The 17,190-nt window shown below is 40.0% G+C and overlaps 1 protein-coding gene and 1 long non-coding RNA gene across 21 annotated transcripts in view; one reads left to right on the top strand and one right to left on the bottom strand.

Annotated features, from left to right (window-relative positions):
* Positions 1–13,463, bottom strand: part of LOC106525015 (uncharacterized) — a 29,466-nt gene extending 16,003 nt beyond the window's left edge. The window contains exons 1-2 of the long non-coding RNA XR_001311058.1: positions 13,382–13,463; positions 12,901–12,932 (exon numbers count right to left, since the gene is read on the bottom strand). This is a non-coding gene — a long non-coding RNA (uncharacterized LOC106525015). The remainder of the gene's footprint in view (positions 1–12,900; positions 12,933–13,381) is intronic.
* plecb (plectin b) overlaps positions 1–17,190 on the top strand; it is a 189,240-nt gene that overhangs the window by 92,860 nt on the left and 79,190 nt on the right. For 9 of the 20 annotated variants that reach the window (XM_014019086.1, XM_014019085.1, XM_014019082.1 and 6 more), the window contains exon 1: positions 13,051–16,430. The exons of 9 other annotated variants lie outside the window; for them this stretch is intronic. In XM_014019086.1, the coding sequence (XP_013874540.1) occupies positions 13,139–16,430 (3,292 nt within the window). In that variant the 5' untranslated portion in view covers positions 13,051–13,138. Of the gene's footprint in view, positions 1–5,810; positions 5,896–13,050; positions 16,431–17,190 lie in introns of those variants that run through there. 2 more of the 20 variants (XM_014019097.1, XM_014019095.1) reach the window with 1 other exon arrangement.

The raw sequence follows: 17,190 nt of genomic DNA, 5'->3' as shown, positions 1-17,190 counted from the left end.
CACCTTTTGGAACCAGAAACGCCCCTGGGACGTGTCTTTAAGCTGAGCTTCCTCATGGCAGAGCGCCTGCGGGCTCTCGGGTGAAACTGAAAGTGAAATTGAAACTGTCTGCTGAGTTCCTAACAGTAGTTCTTACTCAGTGAAGCTCTTTTCAGACTCAAAATACYTTTGAGGAAATGTATTTTCAGATGCCAAGTAAACTGCATAATGGCACGCGCGAACCCCCCCGCACTGAAATGGGCGAGACAGAAGCAGAAGGTGGTTCTTAAAGAGACAGAGGCCAATTTCAAGGCGTTTAGAAGAGGAAGTGATGAGAAGATAAGTTTATTTTCTATTTAAACATGAAAACAGCATTTTAATAACAGCTAAAGGTGACATAGATACTTTACTATGGTATAGTATTTAAATGTATGCCTGAGAAACACATAATATTGCCCCTTTAAAGGAATTTCTAAGCCATTACTTTGTTACTTATCTGTAGCTCAGTGATGTAATTACTTTGTTTCACACCCCCTACTCTGTATTTAGAGCAGGTTTTATGTCGTAATAAACAAGTCATATTTGTAAAGTATATGCAGGGCTGGGTCAACATGTGTCCTCACAGGCCATCATTCTTCTCTGTAGTACATCTGGAATGTTTTACAGCTGGTGTGATGAAACTGTGGAGGGGCTGGAGCTACAGGGTGTGGGTTAGCACCTCATGTTTGGGAAAGAATCATTTTACAACTGTGTCTTAGTGCTTGATGGATTTATATGCTTCAGCATATACGTACCAGTCTTACTGGCTGCTTGTTTGTAGCACTTAGAAAAGAAGGAGCATAGTGAAAGCTTGTCGCCTGCTTTTACACATTGTGTTGTTTCTGATCTGTGTGTCAGTGACTTTAACAGTGTTTGACAAAAGATGCCATCAAAGGCTGTAATCTCTGCAAATGTGCAATCACACGCTTGGCTGTGGGCAAACAATGACTGTTCAGTCTCTCTGAACTTTACTCATAATGCAAAAATTCCAAGAACGCCTGTGTGTGTGTGTGTGTGTGTGTGGGGGGGGGGGTGGTCAGTCAGTGGTAAAACTGTTACAAGCTTGTACTTTCGGAGACACCTTTTGTCTTTTTTGCTGAACATGACTGAGGTAAACATACTGCTGTCTAATAGCCTCCATGGATCATTTCTTTTCATGGGGGCAGTTATCATAAACACGCCTTAGAGGGAAAGCCCTGGCAAGACTACAAAGGGATCTAGATGGTCACTACAGGTGATCCAACTGGTTTGCATTTCTCTTTTCAAGGACATGCTGGTGTTAAGTTTCTCCTGCATACATAATTCATCAACAGTTCATCAAGTTTAGGAAGACAACATTGGATCGCAGTCTGACCCTAGTGTCCCATTGCCCATATTGATTGTGCAAAAGTGTTGAATGTTGAATCTACACTAGTGTTTAGTTGTACATTAACAATTCAGTTCACTAAAGTAAATTATTTAACAACTCATAATGTGACTGTACCATGAGAGGTGGGTCCATGAACAAGCTGCTCACAGAGCTGTCCAGGGAGAAACTTGATCGTTTGTTGGCTGTAGTCAGCTTTGGTGTAGACACACCCACAATGACGAGGATATCTTTAGTTTTTATTTGTAATGTCTGTTCTTTTGCCCTTTATTCCCTTGGCAGTAATTAAATCCACCTTATTGTTCAGTGCTGGAGCAGCTCCTCACTGGTTTGTCCCACATTTGAGGAAAGGAAAACTTGGCCATTGTTCGGGTTGTTATTCTGCCTTAAAGGGTTGGAGGTTTAGTTGAAGGTGTCACTGTGGAAAAACAGGATACACATGCAGAGAGAGGCAAAATGCCTTTTCCAACAGGAGTAAAGACGTGCAGACTTGAATCATTTATTGTTTAATTACAAAGAAAAACTAGTTGCTTATGTAATCTAATAAGGCTTAGGGAAGGTGTATTATTGTAATGTTTTTTAAACATCAACACTGATCACATGGCATTTTAATGATCATATCCTTGTTATTTCTCAGGTTTTGTCCCCACAGGGGATGCTGTTGGGGAAAATAGCAAATTAAATGAAACAAACTCATTAGTTTTGCAGGAACATACTGAATTACATGCCGGACCAAGAGCTGGAATCACTGCTTTGTTTTTTTTTTTTTCCTTTCTTTTTTTTGTGTGTCTGAGTCAGACCAAGAATTTTTTTTGTTTTCTCACATTATTACATGAGGGGGCATGTTGGGTGCATTTTTACTCCAGAAATTACAGACTGCCACAGTGATACCAGGAAACTAGAACATTCCTGAGGTTGATGTGTTAAGAAATACGAGGACAATCTTTGTACAAGCAGTAAATTCTCATCACCTGTTCTTGCAGACGAACTGTTGCATTCATTTTTCCCACAAGACAACTCCTGACAGAGCTGTTATCCCACCAGAGCTGCACTCTGTCCTCACCTATCAGTGCTGATATGACAAGATTTTAGGGAGTGAGGTCAAGTCTTGCTTCACTTCTTCAGATAATCTAAAAATCCATCCTAACGTCACTGGGATGTTTTGAGTCTTTTCTACTGCTTTTTTTTTTGTTGTTGTTTCGAAACATGTTCAAAAAGCAGCCGGATAAACAGGAAATCAAATGAACGTATTTATCACTGCTGTTTATTTCCTACATTAAAGAGTCACGAGAGCTCGCATGGTTGTCTTCATTTAGTGAAAGCAGATTTTACAGATTATGCTGGTGAGTCACTGCTGTCTGTAACTGGACTCTTTCCTCACACATAAAGTGAGTTTACTGCAAGTGGCTTTTCAGTGAAGGAAGCAGTTTATGCAGTCAGATTTTCTGTTTCACTCCGAGGAGAGAAAGAATGCATCTGATTCATTCTTCCCAGACTTGAAGGCTTTATGGGAGTGACCATAAGAAATAAAACGTCACAGTCTGCATGTGCGGGACCGTGCTGTGTTTGAATAAGAAGGCACCTCATCAGGCTGTTTGTTTAAAAATAAACGCCACCCTCTTCAAGTTATAAAAGAAGTGTGCACATTGTGTTAGGGTCAGGAAGCTCAGAGTCTGGATCTTGTGTCAGGTTTGTTGTTAGATAACAAGTTGCCCCAGGCAACAGCAGCAGCAGGCCCATGCTCACCAGAAACTGTGGACAGCACAGCCTAACCTGTGGGCTGTGTTGACATAGTAACCAAAGCTGTGCATGACCACTCCCGTGTGTGGTTTGCAGATGTTGACTCATAAGGCAAATATTCAAATTCTTCTAGTTTTTTTTTTCTCGTTAATTTTTTGTTGTATTGTTTAAACACATTTTAAATAATTTTTGATTTTGTGTTTTTATTAAGTCAGCCTTTAGGGGTCTGTAATGTTTGTGTCTCTGCGTGGCACAAAAGGTTCCTGCTGGCACTCCCAGCAGCCATTTTACACCCTGCTCACTAACCAGTGATGCTCCATTTTGTAACAGTCTCTTGTTACTGGTTACATACACAGTTGTGGTCAGACATTTGTATACACTTGTAATGTTACTTCTAAGCATTTAATTGTTTAGCTGAACTATTTTTCCCCCAGGGTAGAATGATTATAAGTTCAATGATTTTTAAAATCTAGAGCTGGTTGGGCAGTTTATTGTGAATTTTCTCTAATTCACATAGAAACAAAACTATGTGTAATACATACAGTCATCTAAATCCTTTAAGTGGTGCTGATAGCTCTAGAATATACAGTATTTTATCTTGACTAGACCAAGGCACATTATTGTTAAATATTAAACTTGAAAAACAAGCCAAGTGCCTTCTGGGAAAATGTTTTATGATCACAGGACAAAGGTTGAACTGCTGGGTCACAGTGATGAAAATTATGTTTGGAGGATTCAAGGTGAGGCTTTCAAATCTAAGAACACTGTACCAGCTGATAAGCCTGATGATGGTAGCGTCATGCTGTGGCAAAACTGGACGAATTGATACAAAATAAAATCTGCCTTTAAATTCATCATTATGACCTCAAATCACCAGCAAGACCAGTTGGTGTTCCAGCAGGACAAGGATCCCCAACTTGCATAAAAAGTGGTTTCTGAATGAATAAAGCAGGCTATGTTAATGTTTTTTTTTTTTTTTTTTTTTTCAAATATTCATTCCTCTTGAATGTTTTGCCTGCAACAGGTTCTAAAAACTTTTGGGCAGGGTCACTTTTACCACAGCATGTGTGTTCCATTGGCTTTACGAGACAGTGATGATAAAAGCTAACTATTTAACTCTTGTCTGTTGTCTCCTGTCTCTTTAAATATGCTTCCATGCCTGAAGTAGTTTGGTGTTAAACTGGAGCTCTGTGGTTCCTCATTTGGTTGGCACTTGGCTAATACCTGATTCCAGTTTCAAATGAGCTCAATGATTTTAAACAACTAAACACATTGTCCTGATGCATCTCAATAATCCAGGTAAAAAATCAAAAGGAAAAAAATTGTATAGGTCCTCTGGACGGGTTCTTCTTTAATGAAACGTTTCGTCTCTCTTCCAAGAGACTTCTTCAATCTGAGAGTTTCAGGCAAAATTCAGGCTTTTGAGTCCTGCCTCCAGGTGACTGATACTCACATCACATGGCTATCGTTCACACCTAATTAACACCTATTGTTAACAGGGGGTGGAGTGATACTGCCAATGGCAGCGCTGTAGGAGGGGGACAACTGCAAACGGAGGCCTCCACCTCTGTTTAATGATGGACGGTCTTTCTTCACAAAAATGGCTTCTTTTACTCCTCTCTCAAACCAACGTTCCTCYCTATCAAGAATGAGAACATCCTCATCTCTGAAAGAGTGACCGCTGGCCTGTAAATGAGTGAAAACTGCAGAGTTCTGGCCATTAGATGTAGCTCGTCTGTGTTGGGACATTCTTTTGAACAGTGGTTGCTTTGTTTCCCCGATGTATAACTGGTCGCAGTCCTCCTGGCACTTAACAGCATGTACAACATTGCTCTGTTTGTGTGGGGGCACTGGATCTTTGGGGTGAACCAGCCTTTGCCGTAATGTGTTTTGGGGTTTGAAAGCTACTGGGACATCATGTTTAGAAAATAAATGTCTCAGTTTCTCCGAAACACCCGCAACATATGGAATAACCACTGGTTTGGGTCTGGGTTTGGGGTCTTCATTTTCACCTGAAGGTTGCATGGAATCCTGTCTGTGTTTCCTGTCTGCTTTCAGGAAAGCCCAGTCAGGATAACCACACTGCTCCAGGGCCTGTCGTGTGTGTGATTTCTCTTTCTGCCTGGCTCTAAACTAAACACATTCTCTTCATTGACCAAAGGAGAAGAATGGAACAGACAAAATCAATGTAGCTGCTGGGTGTATTTTGAGTTTCTTTTTTCTTTGTTTTCTGTCTATCTCTACTTAGTTTCTTTGTCCACTCCTTCCTCCTTTGTGTACCCTTCGTCTGAATCTCTGGAACTGTAATTTGCTTGCTTCCATGAACAAAGAGTCCAGTGTGTATCTCTCTGCTGGCTGAGGCCAGAATAAAGTATGGGTGTCTTTAGATGTATGGGACATGGAGCAGGGTATCCAGGGCAGCAAAAAGGATGTGTCCAGCCTGGCTTGGTTCTTTAGATTTATAGTGTGGATGTTCCTCTGCATTTATGGGGTAGAGAAGAAAAGATTCTTTTGTTCTTTTTTTTCTTTCCACAAACACTTTCTCTGCCCTAAAAGTAGCCCTCCACTGCCATTCCTCATTGTTTTTTTGCCCAAACTTGAATGCTTTATCTACCCACTGGATGGGCAGTGGGTCTCATTCGGGTGAAAGGGGGTAGTAGCACTGAGGTGAAAGCAGAAAGACGAAGCACCTTTGCAGAATATGTCTTTTCAAAGCAGCGTGGAGTGTGGAGATCTGCTTGGAGATCGGTTCTGGCTCAGCCCAAAGAAAGGTAAGTGCATAGAATGCAAAAAAACAATTTATTTCTTAGAGTTAAATCGAAATTTCTTGAACTCGTCTTGCACAACATCATTAAAACTTTTCTAACTCCTGAATTGTGAAATACCTCTGCATGCTGAGTGAATCCTGGCTGCTGTTTTAACTGAGCTGGCATGCAGCTTCTGCTTGACAAAGAACAAGAGAACAGAAAGCTGGTTTGAATTTTCTGTCCACATCTTACTGCTGGGACTTGTTTACAGTCCAAACCTTTTGCTCATTGGTTGTTTGTGGAATTTACCACAAACGTCTGATTTCTATTATTGTCCATGTTAAAATTAAAAAAAGAAAAACTAAAATCAGTTTTGTGTGCAATGCTCTGAAAAAAACTGCACATTTTGTTATTTTATGTGTTGGATAATAGATTGAGATGTTCTCAGAAACAGTTGTATTGCTGTTTGTGCTGACACTCAGTCTTCATTGACCTCCATGTGTGGGCTGCTGTCCAGTGTGAAGGCTGGAAGGTGTATGTGCATGAACACACAAACATGTGAGAGACAGCTTGTTAGAAAAACTCTTGGTGAGAAAGGAATAGACTTGGCAAACTTTAAATGCCCCAGTTTGTGTTTGTTGTTGGGAGTCATTGCCTGTCATTTCATTTCTTTCCACTCCAGAAAAGGGAGAACTTTGTTTTATTCATGACGAGTGGAGTTGAGAACATGAAGCAATGACTTTTTTCCTTATAAAAGTTATAGAACTAAAGGAAGTTATAAATGTTGCTACTTAGTGTGATGTATTTTCTCTTCTAGAAATGCTAGTTTCATTGTCTAGCAGCTGATTTATGTATTTTTCCAACATAGCGAGGAATGTCACATACATCTTCCTGAAAAACAGCTTGTCAGTGTGTAGTTCAATGAGTTCTATAGGTTTATCATTTTTATTTGCAGTGTAGAAAACTGTAATTTTACAGCCATTCACAAAAAGCATAACCAAAATTAGTGTTTACTGCTCCTCATGCATACAGAGCTGTGTGAAGGTATTTTTATGATCAGCAGCACATGGAGGTCCACCAGGGCCGTTTCAGTCAGACTCTGCAGATTTTTCCTTTTGACGTAAGTGAAAATAGTAGATGGTTGGTTTGAAAACAAACTTCATTCTTTTCACACCTCTGCAAAACTTTTAATAAAATAAGGGGAATTAGACTTTCTATGTGAATGCACAGCTTTTTGGCAAACAGTTGGCTCATTTGTCAGGGTATAATAATTATTAAAGCTTATAAGTCCCTTTGTGTCATGATAAAGTCCATATAAAGCTGTTAACAACGATCTCTAACTTTAGCAGACTGCTGGTTGTGTTTCAAAGTGTGTCAGAGGGCACAGCTGTCCTGCCTGTGGGGTCTTACCATAACCAGCAAAGGGAAAACCTCCTTAAATTAGAAAAAGGCTTATCGTTTGGATAAATGCAAACACTCACCCATTGCAAACTGATTATTCACAACTGCAAATATGAAAGTCATGATTTTTATGTGTGCCTTTTTAAAAAACACAGTCTTAACTAAAGGCTTTTAGTAATAATTATTGTGTCTTTGCACTGAAGAAACATTGGATGGTGACAGTGTTGCCAGGTGTACGATAATTATCGTATTTGTACGATAATTATCGTATTTGTACCATAATTTTGCTCTCTGTTCAATGTCTGATCAATAATCCCAAAAATCCCACAATGTACGATAATTTGACCACTCCAATATGTGACATAATCGACCCGACACGCTGCTCGCTGACATGAGAGGTGGCGGGTTGTGGAACACAGCGGTGCTGACTTAGCAACTTCCTCGCTATATTTACAGACTTTTCAGACCCTCTAGATACTGTTATGCAGAAAAGTGACTTGTGAAAATCTAGCGACTCTTTTTCTGGTGATATTGAGACTTTGAGAGACTCTGCCGTGAACACATTTCTCCATTGTGATGCTGAGAGCTCCTCCCTGGTCCCAGAGCACCGACAGGAGGCTTCTTCACGCTGCGTCTCCCCCTGCTGCAGGTGGATATCCATCCCATCCAGACATGAAATGAATACTGCTGCTGCTGACTGATCCATGATGGGATGTTAATAAAAACATTTCTATGGCTAAAAATAGATCCCTTTGCCGGTCTCTAGCTAATAGAAAGGAGGGTTAGAGCTGTGACAGTAAAATAAAAAATATATATATATTAATTTATATATATTTTTAAAAAAGGAGCAACAGAAGAAACTATTTTTTATTCTCTTGATGAAGCCTACTACTGCTGGCTGCCACGACACAGTCACCAGTGTTTTTTTTAACCCTTTTAAAACTCTACTTCCTACCAGCTGGTCAAAGAATCAAATGTCCAATGAGACACAAAAAGTATGATTCATACTGTATATTGAGTTGAATGTAGAATCCGTCTCTAAAACAGTTATAAAAGTGTTCATTTATGTAGTTTAAAATATGTTTAACAACATGCAAATACACCAGAATGCAGGAAACAGCACCTACTTCATTCAAAACTTTCTGGGGGAGAACACCCCCTCCCACATTGGGGTTATGATGGCAACTAGTAGCAGCAAAGATAAATATAATTATAATAAAATATAATAAAATATAAATATAATAATAGTACTTATGTGAAAGAAATAATAACTGTAAAATCAAAAATAAAAGGTGGGACTGAGAAGGTGAGGGGTATAAGCAACATTTACATTTAATAAACATCCAGGTGTCATCCAGAAGCTATTTTTAAAAGAAAAAAAAAACAGATTTTGGAGGCTTGCAGATTAAATTTGCTCAGTATGTACTCAATTTATTTCTTGACTAATCAAAAGTACAATAAACTACAATGATTTGTTATTTTCCTGATTTCATTTTAACTTTGCCTATAATTTACATTTTATTCTAGTCATTTTATCTAACGTTTCTTTTTATATGCAGCATTTCCCCAGACTCCATGTTTTGTTCTTGTTTACAACAAAGCTTTTGTAAAAAAAAAAAAAAAAAAAAACAGACACCCAGCAGTGCTTTTTAACTGTATTATAAACAAAAGAACGTGCAGTTTGTTGAATATAGAGCACATTGTGAGCTGAGCAGGATGTATTTGTAAATTTGAGCCTCTCTAGAATGTAACTTGGGTGTGTACGATAATTTTCTTCAAAATACGATAATTTTGAGCTGCTGATACGATAATTCAACATTTCCCATCTGGCAACACTGGATGGTGACAAGAAGAAAAGCTCATTCCAGAGCTGAGAAAAGCATACATAAACATTTGTTATTTATAGTTGTACATTATTTAAAGTTTTGTTTTGTAGTTATTTCTTTGGAATTAGATGAAAATAAGTTCTTTGCAGATAAAAAACGCTTTTTGTAGGAAACATGATTTGATATAGATAGGTGCAAATATTCTGCTGACCTTTGCTTTTACTGTAAGAGACATGAGTGGTCTATATCTGGTATCAAGATGGAGGGCACATGTGTAACACCAACAACTCCCCAAGTGGTGGGTTTTTACACTGGGCCAGTTTCCAGCTACAAACCGCCATCAGCTGGTGGTGACAAGTCTATTCTGGGACTTGGGAAGGTCTGAAACAGCAGAAGCAGACTCCTAACCAGGAAATAGCTCAGATACAAGGTTTCTTCTTTTATCTGTTTCAGTCAACTATACAGCTTTGTGCTCATGATTTTTGGGTTTCTATGAGCAGTTTCTTTCAATCAAAATAAAATTATGTTGAATTAACATCATCCATATTGATGGTTATAATTAGGACCCAATAACTCTTAACAGAATGAAATGGGTCTAATGAATGAACAGCGGACTATTCATTAGAGTTTTGATGTAATACAGTCTTATCATCCATCAATTTAAGAACATGTTTAAACAATATATAATTAAAAAGAAAAACAAAGCAAAAGCTCAGTCACTTTAATGTGATTGCACTGGACAACCTATGGGCTAGGATGGCTGTTTTGTTTGGTAGTGAAGACTCTTGGTTGAAAATGTATCCAGTGTTTATGTTTGTGTAAAAAGATGTATTGCACATGGTGATAAAGATTGTGATGATACACATATAAAGGGCTCGACACACAGGAGGCGACGTCGCTCGCTCTCCATTCATTTCCTATGGAGCCTGTGCGGTGAGGCGACAATCGCTTGCCCTCCTCCAGCTAAGCGACCGGCGAAAATAGTGCATGTGAAATTTTGCGCTCGCACACGTAGACGTGCACACGCCAGCTTGCGACGCGACATATGAAAGTTGAAAAATGTTCAACTTTTGTCGCTGTCGCTTATCGTACAACCAATCAGCGAGGGTTTCATTGACTGACCAATGAGTGGAGAGTATGCTACACTTCCATTAGCTAACACTTTCACCAAGGGATTACTGAAAAGCTTTGTGGGAATTTATTGGTACCAGGGTGATGTTTATGGTAAGTTTTTCCTCATAAAACTGTATCTTGATGTGTGTTTGTTTTTCAATATCATTAGCATCGCAAGATTTCTTTAGTTTACACATCCGTAATGCATACCCGCCTTCAGAGTCAAGAACCAATCAAAATTTGTGAAGACAAGCGACCGGAGAGCGCGATTCGCAACGCTGAGATCGCTATCGCGTCCCGTGTGTCGGGTTTCACCCTGGCTGCGATGACAGCCGTCAATCGCTGTAGTTTGTCGCTGCCCGTGTGTCGAGCCCTTTAGCCTGTAAATGAGTTAATTATCAACCAATGCTACAAGATGAGTGATATGCGTGGATGTGGTGGTGGGGAGTTAAGTGGGTTTTTTAGCAAAATTCCTCTTGAACCGTTGCACAGATTTTAATGAAACTGTAAAAAAATACTTTTTAAAATAACTCTGATTGTATTTAAATTTAACTTGTGGAGTCAATCCAATTCAGGATGGTCACTGCGATTGAGAAACCTTAGCCATAACAAAAGACTCCATAACTCGAGCTAAAATTTGATGTGGTATTACTGTGGGCTTTCTTGCTTTGGTGCTGCAGGGTAGTTTCAGGCTCAGGAATGTGTTGGTTGTCCGTTTGCTTTTGAAATGTCTGATGCATATTATTTTAGTTTCCAAACAAACAAACAAACAAAAAAAAAAAAGATTGTAATAGTGATTCAGAATTACCCAAATATGATTTTAAGTACTAACAGTCACATTTTAGTTTAACGTAATGTGACCAACAGTGTCTTTAATATTGTTAGGCAAAATCCCACGTCAATCATTAAACACTTGTTTTGTAATACAGAATGTCTTTTGTGTCCAATGAACCCACAAAATCCCTTTTCATCCTTGAATCCCAGCCCTCTGCACTGTTTTCACATAGACTGCTGTAAGTCTTATTCAGACGTGCTGTGGGTGGAGTGTTTATGCAAATAGCCAAGGGCATCAATTCAAAGTGTAACAAAGAAACTGTCAACACAAATGCATAACCAGAATTTTTTAAAGACATTACTAAAATATTTAATTTCTGACTTCTTCAAGTTCGTTTTTAAACCTTAATCCCAATGCACCAGTTAAATACTTTGCTTTGTATAATAAAGTTACAGCAATTTTGAATGTAATGCTTGTAAAAGAAAGTATAACCACATGTTAACACTTAGTTACAAATAACAGTTTGTTATAAAATAGGGATGTGATTAATGCCAGTTAGTTCAGCTGTTTCTTGCTTCACCATCATTGGTTGAAAAGCGGATATGTCTCCCCCTCTCGCAGACTTGGCTCAGTTGATTTGACTGTTGTCATGGCAAATAAAAGCAAAACACTATTTAGCTGTGTTATGGTGTGGTTTCGAACTGCAGCAGAGGGAACACAGTATTCCTTCGTTATTCCCTGCCAATATAAGTTAGCTTGTAAATCCCTGAGTTTGAGTTCAGTGTTCTGTCCTTGTCTGGTCTGTAGGACGAGTGAACATGTGCTCCTCTGCTTTAACCGACATTTCCAGTCCTCCTGACAGTGAGAGGACACTTTCTCTGACAGTAAGAGACGAACAGGAGACAGATGGACAGAAGAGAAAAGTGATCCAAGGAAGGAAATCTGATCTCATGTTCTGGGGAGGGCTGAAAAGACACACTATAATGCACAGATCTTTATATAGTTGTGAAACACAGATTCTTGGTTCTCAAGCAGAAGCTAATGTTAGCTGTGTGAAGCAGCAGCACAACTTTAGCTGCCTTTACAGCCTGTTGCATCACTTAAATGAGCTGCATAGTGACATAGAGTATGTCACCTTCTTTCCTGATGGTTCAAGACCCTCAAAAAATATAAATAGAAGTAAAGTAAATGTTAGCTTGTTAGCTACATTTGTTTGAGTTAAAATACATTTTATTTTTTTACATCCTCTAGGGTAAACTAAATTCATGTGTATAGATTTTTTTTATAAATTGTTTAAAGTTTAAACTATGAAAACGGCACCTTGTATCTAGACTAAAGGTTTTTTTGATACCTGATCTGATGCATGTAAAACTGGACACCTTGCATTCCTGCTTGTACATACAGTTAGTCACACCAGGAGAGGACAGATTTATGTCAACTGCTCATCTCCTTTTCTTATCAGTATGTGTTTAGTACTTGTAATAGACTGTGGTTTGACTCACCAGGTCTGTGTTAGTAGTGAACTTTTAGAGGTGTGTATTGAATTAAGGGGCGTGTACCTTCTTGGGTGGGTCAGTGTCTCTGTAAAAGTCAGAGCAATAGAACATGGCTTGTACAAACTCTTTTGGCTTTGTATCTACTTGCTCAAGTTTATGTAAACTTTTTAAAAACTTTTTTTAATCCTTCTCTACCCCTTTTTTAGGGAGATGTTTTTTTTTCCATCGTTTAATTTTTTTTTTCCGATGAATAACAGACACAGGGGAGGTGGAGCCTGACTGAGAAGTGTGCCACACTCCCTCCCTCACTCTTTCATACACGCTGCTTTTGCTTCCATTCTGTCATTGCCATCTCGGCTGAACAGACTGCTCACTCCCTGCCTCACTAAATGTAGAAGGGACACAGCACACATCTTACCTTTGTAAGAGGAGTTTTCATTTTCTTCACAACTAAAGGATCAGCAAGAACACAAGGAAAAGACAGTAAGAAAAATACAACTTTGCTCTTTAGAATTTTTTCTTCATTGAGAATCAATTTACAGCTGGATTTACTGGATTCCTTCATACCGTAATACCTAAGACTTGAGCCATTCACTTTGCTTAGTCTTATCTTATTATTTTTTTTGTTTTGAGAAAGTTTACTGACTTAAGGCACAATGGTTGCTGGCATGCTAATGCCCATGAGGGACCTAAAAGTCATCTATGAAGTCTTGTTTCGAGATGGTGTATTGGTGGCCAAGAAAGACAAAAGGCCCCAGATAAAGCACCCTGAAATACAAAGTGTGAGCAACCTGCAAGTAATCCGTGCAATGGGCTCTCTTAAATCAAGAGGTTATGTGAAGGAAACATTTGCTTGGAGACATTTCTACTGGTACTTGACCAATGATGGCATTGTTTACCTGCGCGACTACCTCCATCTTCCCACTGAGATTGTTCCAGCTTCACTGCAGAGGATTAGGAGGCCAGCTGCCAGTCTGGCTGTTCCCCATCGTGCTGCTCGGGTCCAATCTGTACAAGGTCCTACATCTTACGTTCCCAAGCCAGGCCGCAGGGATGAAGTTGAGAGCCTGGAAGCACTAGCTGAGCGCCATGGCTACCGCCATAAGATGATGGGTGTTGGAGACCAGGAGAGATACTCTGATCGAACCCCGAGATTCAGGGGTTGTCCACTGAGTGCAGAACCAACTAGGCCAAAACCAGAAGTGGAGTTTGAGAATCAACATCGACCTCTTTACAGGAGAGGGGCTAACTCCAACCATGAGTTGATGGCCACTGAGGAGAAAGTAGTAGAAAAAGTCAATCTCCAGAAGCCTAGCATGATAAAAGAAAATCCAGGTGCATCAAAGGAGAGAAGAGTGTTGGAAGCTGAAAAGAAGAAGGCTCCAGGTTCTGATCCTGTTCAGACAGAGGCTTTGAAACAGGATGGCTCCCAGACCACTCTGATCTCTACCTCAGCAGCCTTAATATTACCTGTGACTGCTGTTGGTGTGGCAGCAGGTGCTGCAACATCAAAGCTTACAAGCAGTACTGAAACAAATAAACAGATAAAGAATAAAGAAAAGCCTGAGACTGCTGATGAAAAAGCTTCCTTGAATGTTAGTGAAGAGATTACACACAGTTCACCCATCACTGTGCTTTGTAATGTAGAAGTGAACGAAGAGGAATCAAAACTTGCAGAGATCTTTATCTCAGGTAAAACAGCAAAAAAAATTGCAAAACCTAAACCTGTTCCTAAAAAGGAAACTGCTCAGGAATCCTTCAAAGGTTTAACTAGCCCTGTCACTCCAGTTGATAATAAACCTGCTGATATTGAAGATGGGCAGCTAAAGAAAGAAGTGCTTCATCAGGTTTCAGGAAAATTCATTGAAATGAAGACACATGTCCAAGTGAAATCTAAAAACAATAGTGACATTACAGATAAAAATGCCATCGTAAATCAAAAGAGTAATGAACTTAAGCTTGAGAGCAGCACTAGCAAGCCAGTGGATATTGCTAATGTGTTGGATGGTATTGCCAACATTAAAGTGAATCAAAAACCAGTTCAAGCTGAAGTCATCTCACCAAATCTGACTGGAAAGCCTGAAACTGCTGAAGTTCGTTTCAAAATGACATCCTCAACGACTGATGCTAAATCTACCCCTGAGACTCTACCTGTCTCAGCCCCTCAGGACAGGTCTGAAGTCCCTCAACCTGTGACAGAGACACTTAGAGAAATCAAGATGATCACAAAACAGGAAGAAATTAGTGTAAAGGGGATTCCACATGCTGAAAGAGATGAAACTGTTCTTCCAGAAGTGGTCACTGAAGTCTCAGTAAAACAGGTACAGGAAACCATCCAATCTTCTTTGTCCACTCAAAATGCTGCTGTCACAGAGGCAGTTAATGACACAAAACAAGGAAGTGAAGGAACCTCTAAAACAAAGAGAAAGAAAAAGAAGTCTTCAAGTGAAAAATCCAAGAGCGCTAATACTGAACAACTGCCTCAGTCAAAGATGGAAAAGGAAGAAACCTCTCAAGGCATGTCTTTGGTGGGAGTAGCTAAAGATGCCATCCCACCAACACCCGTTATTACCTCTGAGCATATGTCTACCTCCATGAAGACATCTGGGGAAGAAAAGGTTGATGCTAAAGTAGATGATAACAAGAAACACCACAAAGAAATCTCCAAACAAACTGATGAAATGCTGAAAGAGGAGGTGTCATTAAAAATAAATAAATCTGTAGCCAAAGAAGCATCTTCACAATTAGGTGAGACACCATCATCTGCTGAATATGTACAAGAAAAGAGAACTGAAAGCAATATCATACAGGAGCAATTAAGTCCCAAAGGCAAGTTAAAGTCTATTCCTCTTGTGGGACTAGTGAAATCAGAGGAAGTAACTGTCAGAAAGGAAACAGTGATTATGCAGAAAACAGGTCAAGTTGAGCTCCTGAAACCAAGTCTTAAACCTGAAGACAAAACACCAAAGTTACTATCAGTATCTGACGAAACGGAGTCTGAATATCGTGTAAAGAATGAAAAGGCTACAGAGGAAATATCAAGGGGAAAGAAGAAAGGAAAAAGTAAAAGAAAAGTTAAGCAGACACCAGAATCAGAAGCTCTAAACACAAAACCTGCAACAGAAACACTTCCAACCTCTAACATAACAACACTACCTAGGGATGCAGATAAAGAAAGCCCTGTCATGGCCTCTGAACTGACAGACACTAAAGTTCCTTCAAAGATGATTCCTGAAGGAATGTGCAGTGAGGAAGTCAGTCAGGCAGCAGCTGTGCTCTCTGAGGCCCCGACAGACAAAGGAGAGGAGGAGTTAGTACAGCTCTCTGCAGAAAAAAACAAGCGGGAGGTTCCAAAACCAGAAACTTCTTCCAATGTGAGGAGTGCACTCGCAGAATTAGCGTCAGCATCACCAGCAGAGGCAGCTGCGGCACAGGCCAGCCCTTTTGTCAAGCAAGAGGAGCCTCCCAGAGTTGCACAACATTCGGCCAGTCAGGCAGCAGAGTGCAGCACACAGGAAAAGCTCTCTGTTTGTGAGGCCTCTAAGCACGAGGAAGACAAGAAGAGGGACTTGAAAGAGGACACACCCTCTGCTACTACCACACCTGTAGCCCAGCCTGACCAGCCTCACCTGGCAGATACCTTTGATTCCAATATACCTGACACAAACGAGGCCACCATGAGGAAGAAAATAGTGGTGGTAGAGGAGATAGTTGAAGTAAAGCAAGTCCTCAGCCCTCAGGTTTCCGGTGAGCAGCCCGTCCCTCCACCTGTGCAGACTGAGGCAGAGGAAGATGAACTGGACCTGGATGTTCTGGAAGAAATCGCTTTAGAGCGAGCTCTGTTGTCAGGGGCAGCAGGGCTCAAGGTGCAGGGAGCCTCACCTGAGACTGCGTGGGACCACTCACTGGGGGAGCCAGAGGAGAAGACGTGGCCTAACTTCATTGAAGGTTTGTTTAAACGTTAACTGACCTACTTCCTGCCTGGCCTTAATCGCTGTGTGCACGTGATGCAGTTGCTTCTTCACTTAGATTTCCACTTTGAACTGTGGAAGCTCAGGTAGAGCATTTTATGACAGCTCTACTATTGTTGCTTTACACCTCTGTGTTCTGTTGTTTAGACTGTGTTCAGCATTCCCACAATAAAAATGTCTGACATTTATTCAGTGCTATTTAGGATGATTTAAATACAGTTTGTGTGAGAGATGCACATTACAGAGGCTTTGGTTTGGGATGTGGAGACAGTCCCTCTTTAGGAATTGCTTCAATATGAGGGTGAGAAGTGACTATTGACATGTGGCTGTGATTTAGTCATGTGGGTGTTGAAATAGATTAAGCCTCAGTTGTACTGTTGTAATCTTGAAACCTTTCAAACAGACAACATTCCTTTGATTCCACTGAGTTAAAGTTACAATTTAAAAACTCAGTTTTATGTCAGAATTAAACTAACATGAAGTCTATTGTGTTTTCTGCTTTTCACAGTAGTTGTGTTTTTCATTTTATAGTCCATCACATTCCTTAAAGTTCCATTTTTTGGGTGGAGAATCCATTTGTCTTGGATAATAAGTTAAGCTCTGCTTAGAAGAGTAATCTCTGGAGATATCACTGAGCATTTGCCAAAGTGATTATGCAGGCATCAGTCCAACAAGGTGGGGCTATTTGTTGAAATTCAGCCTTACTAGTTCTCTGCAGAGGCAGTTGTGCATGACTT

The sequence above is a fragment of the Austrofundulus limnaeus genome, unplaced genomic scaffold (genome assembly GCF_001266775.1).
Source record: "Austrofundulus limnaeus strain Quisiro unplaced genomic scaffold, Austrofundulus_limnaeus-1.0 Scaffold209, whole genome shotgun sequence".
Lineage (NCBI taxonomy): Eukaryota > Metazoa > Chordata > Actinopteri > Cyprinodontiformes > Rivulidae > Austrofundulus > Austrofundulus limnaeus.
This window is presented reverse-complemented; position numbering and strand designations above follow the sequence as displayed.